Here is an 8,700-nt window from a genome sequence, read left to right on the forward strand (position 1 = left end):
TATAAAAAGCTTTGTGCAGTATTCTTGCCGCCTTGGTCTCCTGGGAACTGGGCAATTCTATTTTTGAAAGGGTTAGGTTGGGAGGAAAGGAAACCTAAGGCAGGCAACGTCTTGATCCAGGAAATCAGATAGACTCCATTTGATAAATGACTCCTTTACCCCACAGAGTGAGATTCATATGTGGCCACAAATCAGCAGAGAATAGATGTTTCCCCCTATGCTGAAAACTAAGGAAGAAGCTAAAATTCAAAGAAGAAAAAGAAGCTTTGGGTTGCTAGTGAAACTTAGAAACACCCTTTGTTTTAGGAATGTACACTTAGCAAGCAGGCTGCTGGTGATTCTGTTGCGTGTTCTGAAGTCACCATGACACTGCCACACAGATTCAGGAGTGACACCGTTACAGGATTCGTTATGGACAGTGACGTTGTTGATAGTGAGTCACTGGTATTGGACTCTTTCTAGGTGTCAAGGGCTTTGTCTGTAGTATCTCATTTAATCCCCCCCTCCAAATGCTCTGTGATAGAAATGCTATTGTTTCCTATTTCAGGTGAGATAACTAAGACTCACAAAAGTCAAAAACTGCCCAAGGTCACATAGCTGGGAAGTGTCAGAATTTGAACCTGGGCAGTTAAATTCAGGAGCACCTTGGCCACTGTCCTGTGTAGCTCCAAGCTGCTGGTAGCAAGAGTGCTAAGGACCCTTGTGATCACAGAGGCAGGGACAGGGGGGCATTAGGCATCTTCTTGGCCAGTGTGGTCCTGGTCCTGCAGCATCTCCATCACTGGGAATCTTGTTACTGATGCAGAGCCCCAATCCCACTGACACTACCAAACCAGGAAGTCAGGGTGGGCCTCAAAGTCCATGCACAGCCCTCCACCTGATCACATGCAGCTCACACGTGAGAAGCATCTTGACTTGGTAGAGCCCTGGGACCCAGAGAGGTCAGGACCCTTCATGTCAGGTTTGGAGCTAAAAATTCAGCCTGTGGCGCCATCACACCACATGCCAAGGGTCCCCTAACTCAAGCCAGATGCAGACTTAGGCGGAACCTTAGGGACAAAACCCCAAAGCAACCTCCCTGGTATCACAGGAGCTGCGTCCTTCGAGGCCTGGCCCCACAAGAGGCCCACGTAGAACACACTCCCTATCATGGCTCTGGGCTTAGACACAGACTCTGCTGCTTCCTCGGTAACCGAGGGACTTAAGTGTTCACATCCCCATCTCGCCTTCTGTAAAATGGGGACAAGAAAACCTGCACCTGGGTCCTTGTGAGGTTTCACTTGTTCATTCATCGCATGGACTTGCGTGGTGGCATCCTATGTGCCTGGGACAGAGTGGTAGACGAAATCAACCAGCGCCCGCCTGGAGTGTGTTCAGTGGGGACGGGAGCCAGCGCGCACACCTGAACGGGCCCCTGTGTGTGTGCACACAGCTGCTAAAACAATATGGGGGGGGGCTGCTGCCATGGGGAGGAAAGGCTAGAGCGTGGGGGAGGGCCTTTCCTACACCTTGGCCAGTGACAAGGGTCAGAGACCTGCGTGAATGGGAAGCTCTGGAGCCACCTGAGCCCTGGGGCAGGAGGCACCTGGGTGTTGAGGCCATCAGGCTGGAGCAGAGATGCCAGGGAGGATAAGGGCAGAGTGTGTGGGGAAGGAGCCTGGATTTTAGTCCCAGTGCAAGGGCGGCCATTGTGGGGGCTCTGCAGGGGTAGAGTGGGGGTGGCCCTTCAGCTCTGGCTGGGTGCTGAGGCAGAGCCCTGCACCTGGTGGCTGCTCACCAATTCCAGATGTGCTCCCCGGTGGCAGCCAGCACTAGGAGTCAGTTCTGGGAGCCCCTTCCCAGGAGATCTGGGGCTGGCAGGTTTGCTGAGTGTGTCCCCCAGGAGCCCTGGGGCCTCTGCCTTCCTCACTCTGCTGTCACCAGGACAGGGAAGTCCTGAAGCCCCTAGGCTCAGCATGCAGAGGCTGGAGGGAGCCACAGGCCTCATGTAGAGAGTCTGAGGAAGCCTGTCGCATCAGCACAGAGATGGCCGAGGGCCAGAGAGGCGCTCTGGAGAGCAGTGCTCTTCCTCACACCAGGGCTGGCAGTCACACTGGGCCTGGGGCTTGTTCCTTGTGCATCACTGAGAAACTCACTTTGCAGAAATGATGTTTTCCTAGAGCCCAGTCCTCGCTGCACAGAGGAGTGTCAGTGTTGGCCTGAAACAGTTGCAGGGGAACTGTCTTGTGGGCTTTGGGATTCTGGGATATTTTAGGGATCAAGAAACCTTTGTCTCTCCCAATCACCTTCTGTCAATCTTGGTAGCACTTGGGAAGCCCAGGCCACAGCACCCATTAATCTCGCCCCCCACAAAATTCAGTAGCGTTGTCTTCCTTTTTTCTGAGCAGACCTGTTTGTTGTCAGGAAAAATAGGCTCGGTGGGGTTCCCCGGTATAGATTTGTCAGTGAGGCATTGAGCAGGTTAAAGAATAAGGGCTAATTTCCACCCCGTGTGCTATTGCATGGGCCCAGGCCTAAGAAGCTGGAGCCATCAGAGACCATCTGGGAGGGATCTGGGGACAGCCAGGGCTGATTGGGCTGAGTTATACCTGAAGCTTCTGCTGGCTCCGGAGGCCCAGCTTGGGTTCCACAGGCTCCATCGTTTGGCTTCTTGTCTCTCCCCCCAGAGGATGAACAGAGGGAGAAGTCAGTCTCGCACCAAACAGTGCAGCAGCTGGTCCTGGAGAAGGAGCAAGCCCTGGCCGACCTGAACTCCGTGGAGAAGTCTCTGGCCGACCTTTTCAGGAGATACGAGAAGATGAAGGAGGTCCTGGAAGGTTTCCGCAAGGTGCGTCCGAGCTCGCGGGCAGAGCAGGAGGCTGGCCTGTTTGGGCAAGACGTTGGGGGGCCCGTTGTGTCGGGGTGGGAGTCTGAAGGAGGCTGGGGAGTCAGACTGGCCACCTCGGTTCTACCTGCATCAGAGAGTTGGTGGGGCTCCCGAGTCAGGGCGTTTCTCCTGGGGGTTCTGACCCCTGTCCTCTGCCATGCTAGAATGAAGAGGTGCTAAAGAAATGTGCACAGGAGTACCTGTCCCGCGTGAAGAAGGAGGAGCAGAGGTACCAGGCCCTGAAGGTGCACGCGGAGGAGAAGCTGGACAGGTAACACAGCCCTTCGGCTGGGCGCTCTAGCGGCCCCTCCCGCTGCCCAGGGTAGGGACGAGGGAGGCAGGAGGTGTCTGCGGTGATCTACGGCCACCTATGGGAAGAGGTCTAATTTCTGGGTCCCCTCTCCCCACAGGGCCAATGCTGAGATCGCCCAGGTTCGAGGCAAGGCCCAGCAGGAGCAGGCCGCCTACCAGGCCAGCTTGCGGAAGGAGCAGCTGCGAGTGGACGCCCTGGAAAGAACGCTGGAGCAGAAGGTGACGGGGAGGGTGGGCCTCTGGGTGGGGGCTGGTGCCCTGATGGCCGGCCAGTCCGTCAGATACACAGAGGTGGGGGCTCCCGGGCAGGGCCGGCCCAACAGACAAGTTCAAGCTTCCTGAGAAGCCTCTGGGAGGCCCGGTTCAGTGCTAGCCCTGAAACGGACTTTCTCTCCGCCCTTCCTAGAACCGCAGTCTACACTGGGGCTTATTTCCATTTTTCATTCCTTGTCAGCATCATTCATGTGACAAATATTTGTTAGCACCTGTGATGTGCTGGCATGGTTCTGGAAGCCTGCAGCCCATGTGCTTGTTGCAGAGTGATCAGTGCCTGCCAGGCTCTGCAGAGGATGGGCAGTGTCAGGCTAAAGGCCCGTGTGGTCTCACGTTCCATGGATGGAGGTGGACTTCCCAGAGTTGCTCCGCTTGTCCCTGGTTTCCTTCCTTCAATCTGGTGCTCAGCGCACAGTGTGCCCGTCTCCCTGGGTTCCTAGATGAGGAGCCCCTGTGGCCCAGGAGCCTTATGTGCTTAGGCCAATGAGTCTGAGTCTAGGCAGTGGCCAGCCCATTCCAGATAAGGACCCAACCTTAGGATCCTCCAGTGGTCATTTGAGAGTGGTCTGAGCAGCATCACTTCTCGAGCAGCTGGGCTTTGCTGGGCAGAGGTGAGGGGTCTTGATAGGCAGATGAGCATCAGGAGTCCAATGTGCCTGTGGAAACATCCTGCTGTCCCCAGGAGGTCAGCTCCTCTCATCCGCCCACACCCTGCCAGGTTGCAGCATGGCTGACCAGAGCAGCCTGTGGGTCAGGCGCGGTGACCTCTGCCCTGGGCAGTACCAACTCACTTCACTAGGGGAGGTCAGGGAAAGAACTTGGGAATCAGGATGCTCAGCTCCTCCCTACTCTGCCATCTAGTGGCCCTGGGCAAGCATTGTCCTTCCCCTTGGTTGCTAGGCTCCTTTTTGCTCTAGAGATAAAATACACAGATGAAATTCCCTGCGATTCGAGTCTGGTACTGACTTAGCCTACTGGGCATCTTCCCCATATTGCTGGTGTTCTCCATCCAGGTAGAATTGCTTCACCCTTGGGCCATTTCTCAAGTAAACCTCCAAAGAGCTCAGCCCAGACCACCCGTCAGAGGCAAATAGAGGGGCAAGGTCCACACTGTGTGCTGGATGCTCACCCAGAAGGACTTTATATTTTTTGCCTCATTTTTAATTTTTAGAGAGATGTTATCACCTACCTTTTAAAGATAAGGAAACCGAGATTCAGAGAGGTTGTGTACCTTGCCCAAGGTCACATAGCCAGAGCTGGGATGTATACTCAGATTGTGTGGCTTTGAGTTCTCCTGCCGCTTTAGGTAACCCCATTGCGCCAAAGAGTCTCGTGATCTTCTAAGTGGCTTGATTTCAAACATCAAGAACTTAATTCTTGCCTTCATTTTCAGAATAAAGAGATAGAAGAACTCACCAAGATCTGTGATGAACTGATTGCCAAAATGGGGAAAAGCTAACTTTGAACCAAATGCTGGAACTTGACCGTCACGTGCAATATGGCCGTGGGCGCACTGCCGTCCTTCCACCCACACGGACAGGCTCTGTTTTCACTTTTCGTATGCACTACTGTATTTCCTTTCTGAATAAAGTTGATTTGATTGTATGCAGTGCTAAGGAGACTATCAGGATTTCTTGCTATTGGTTTGCATTTTCCTAGTATAATTCATAGCAAGTTGACCTCAGAGTTCCTGTATCAGGGAGATTGTCTGATTCTCTAATAAACACATTGCTGACCTTGGTCTTGCCCTTTGTACACAAATTCCCAGGTGAGCAGGTTTGATTTAATATGAACATGTACAGCGTGCATTGGGACTCTTGCCTTAAGGAGTGTAAACTTGATCTGCACTTGCTGATTTGTTTTAAAAAAAAAAAAATGCATGTTTCAAATAAAATTCTCTATTGTAAATAAATTTTTTTCTTTGGATCTTGGCAATGAGTGTGGCTGCGATTTATTTTCTGGGAAGGGGTTGAGCCTTTCTTGCCTTCATGAAATAATATCAGATTTGGCCTCTTGCTCTTCTTTGGGCTCATTTCTTTGTCCATTGATTCACATTCATTATCATGGCTGAGTTTGTAAGATGAAGCTAATGAGAAATATTGACTTGCTACTTAAATAATTAAGTGGATGCATTGGATTAACTTAGATTTTTGTTTTTACAAAGCCTCTGGCTTAGGAGGCAAAATCTATTTCCTTTTATTGGGTCCAGGAAGTAAAGGGCTGTGTCACTCTTCCTGTCTGGCCCTTGATGTGCAAAGATCAACCCTGAAACGTCATCTATTCCCCTCTAAATGATTAGGAAAGAGTAGGCAATGACCAGGAGGCCGCTAATTAAGCTGCTTATTTAATCAATTGCCAGCTGTCAGACTCCTTCACTACTCCCCACTTGCTCAGGGACAGAGGGTCAAGGACAGGAGGAGAGGGGTTCAGATGAAAGGGTGTGTTTGTTTCCTAGGTCCAGCAGCTTACAACAGACACTTACTCTAACTGTTCCAGAGGCCAGGGCTCTGAAGGAGGATCTGCTCTGTGCCTCTCTGAGCTTCCAGTGGTTGCTGTCCTTTGGCTTGCAGTAGCTGCACTTGTCCTCTGCCCCTGACATCACATGGTTTCTCCTTTCTGTATTTCCCTCTCCCTTCTTATACAACACCTGGCATTGGACTTAGAGCCCATTCCAAATTCAAAATGACCTCATCTTGAGACCCAGCTTTATCTGCCAATATATTTATTTCCAAATAAGGTCCCATCCAGAGCAGGGATGTGGAGATGGCTGTCTCTTGTTGGGGAACATGTGTGTCAGTGGGATGTGGGGTGAGGCCCAGACACCCCAGTGGCCCTCAGCTTACCTGTCATCTTCTGCCCTAGGCACAGTGGCTCTGGGCTGCTCTTTTCACAAAGCCCCCCCCCCCCAACAGGGAAGGCCCCTGGCAGCCTCAGCTATGGGGGTGTGGGTAGGGTGAGGGTCTCTTCTGTGACTTGCAAGGTGGGTGAAGCTCACCTCAGCTCAGCTGCATACCTGTGCCTTTCGTGGTTTTCCTTCAGCCCACGTGTAGTTATTCTCTTTCAGTGAGCCAAAGTCCCCAGGGCCCATGGCCTCTAACTTGTCCCTGGCTGTCTCTGGAGCTCATGAGCTGCCCTTTGGTAAACTCACAGCAGTAAATGCTGAGGGGCAGCGCAGCATTCCCAGTGCTTAATCCAGCCCCTGCGGAGGCCGTGCGTTTGCCGGGTGCTGGGTGTTTTGCCCTCATCCTGCAAGCCGCACGCAGGAGTCCAGGAAGTACTCCTTTAGGTTTAACTCCGGAGCCCCTCACGGGGCTTGAGCGGCTTGGGTTCGTGGTTTTCTGCAGTGAGGCAGGACGCACACCAGGGGGCGCCCGAGGCAGCTCAGGAAGAGGGTCTTGGGAAGGCTTTGGCCTGGGATTAGGTGATTCTTGGGAGAGGTTAAGGTAGTGGGCTGTGCTCCTGGTTGGATGCTGTCAGGGAGACAGGCAGTTCTAAGAATGAGTTTCATTGCGTCTTCTCTAAAACTGCCGTTGGTGAAAAGCCAGGATCTTTGCTCCCTTTTGTGATTTGGATGATGCTCACATTCTGCTCAGACACTTCTAGGGGTCGATCTTGTTTTTTCTGGACCCACCACAGTCCAAGTGGCCTGATGCTGATGATCTGTGACATTGTTTATAGTCGAGGCCCAGCATTGAGTGCCAGGCCAGCTCCAGGTTTCAGAGGCTGCTTTGTTCTTTCTCAGGATGAGGACTTTTATTTTTGTTTTTATTTTATTTTATTTTATTTTTATATTTTTATATTTTTGGTGGCAGCCCAGCTGACACCTTAAGCATGTGCTCATTTTTAAAGTCTGGGCAACCCACTGCCAAACAGCCTTCCACTAGGGCTATACCCATACGTAATTGCTCCCCCGCCCTCAGGGAGGAGTGTGATTGGCCCCCACGCTGCTCTCCTGCCTGTCAGCCAGCCTGGCATGACCTCAGCCCCACTGGTGTGCACAACTACTTCACCACCCTGGCCCTCCCTGGGAGGTGGCTCTGTCTCTGGGATGCTACAGGAAGTGCCACATCAGCCCCCCCCCCCATTGTCCGTCAACATGCTTCACTGGGGATACTAAATGGAGTATTTCCATCAATGTGATTCCCTCAAAACCTTTAAGGGCTGTGTCAAGGCGAGACAGAGGTATGAGGCCAGGAGACCCCAAAGAGAAGGTGGGCGTGGAAAGACAACAGCCCTCTTCCTTCTCTGCTCCCTCATAGGCATTTTGGCAGGGAGATGGAGCGGAAAACTCACATCAGCTCTGCCCCTGGGGAGCTAGACTCTAAGGCATCAGCTCTGCCACCTTCTAGCTGTGATCTCACGGCAGGTCACTGACCCTCTCTGGACCCAGGTGTTGTATCTCTGCTTACCCAAAGCGCAGTTGGGAGGAGTTCTGGCCTCTAGGGCCCACCGGGGTTGAGATCAGCCACTTTTTCTCCTCTGCTTATTTTCTGTCAGCATGTGGACTTGTGTGTGCTCCTGGATGGGATGGCTGGACAGTCCCCCTGCAGCTGTGAGATTAGCAGGGCCTCAGGAACCGCAGCTTGCCAAGTCAGTCGTAATTTGAAGCTTCTAGTATATTTCTTTCCAGCTCGGCACTCCCCCTAGGGCTCTCAAGTTAAAGGTGGCTTGAGACACTAAAACAACTTTTTGAGGCTAGAGATGTGGATGAGAGCAGGAGGGAAAGATGGAAGGGGTCACTGATGACTTATGGGGGCAGGGGTCCTGGGGGGTTTCTTTTCCATTCAACCTCGGGGCTCAGCCCCTTAGGTGTGATATCTGAGGGACCAAAGGCCAAGCCAAGGTACATTCCCTGCAGACACCTGCATCTCAGATTGCTGACTCCAGGAGAGAAAAATAGTGCTCTGCATGGGGCACTTGAAAGAGATAATACGGATGGTGCTGGTGACTGCTCCTTCCCCGGATCCTGGTAAGATGCTGAGGTTTCTTTTCTTTCCTTTTTTTTTTTTTTTTTTAATATTTAACAGTTTCTTCTAACATTAACATATTCTTACTACTATGGTACAGGAACACATAACAGGTTTCCTTATTAACCCTTTTTAAGTGTATAGTATGGTATTATTAACTATAACCAAATTGTTGTGCAACAGATTTCTAAAACTTTCTCATCTTGCAAAACTGAAACTCCATATCCAATGAACAATCCCCTGTCCCTCCTAACCTACCCCCTTACCAACCACTATTCTACT

The 8,700-nt window shown here is 51.8% G+C and overlaps 1 protein-coding gene across 29 annotated transcripts in view; it reads left to right on the plus strand.

Moving 5' to 3' along the window:
- Tacc2 (transforming acidic coiled-coil containing protein 2) overlaps positions 1–5,382 on the plus strand; it is a 176,474-nt gene extending 171,092 nt beyond the window's left edge. For all 29 annotated transcript variants that reach the window (XM_048791321.1, XM_048791326.1, XM_048791323.1 and 26 more), the window contains 4 exons: positions 2,667–2,827; positions 3,031–3,137; positions 3,277–3,397; positions 4,845–5,382. In XM_048791321.1, the coding sequence (XP_048647278.1) occupies positions 2,667–2,827; positions 3,031–3,137; positions 3,277–3,397; positions 4,845–4,910 (455 nt within the window). In that variant the 3' untranslated portion in view covers positions 4,911–5,382. The remainder of the gene's footprint in view (positions 1–2,666; positions 2,828–3,030; positions 3,138–3,276; positions 3,398–4,844) is intronic.
- The last annotated feature ends 3,318 nt before the right edge of the window (positions 5,383–8,700 follow it).

This window comes from Marmota marmota, unplaced genomic scaffold (assembly GCF_001458135.2).
Source record: "Marmota marmota marmota unplaced genomic scaffold, marMar, whole genome shotgun sequence".
Classification (NCBI taxonomy): Eukaryota; Metazoa; Chordata; class Mammalia; order Rodentia; family Sciuridae; genus Marmota; species Marmota marmota.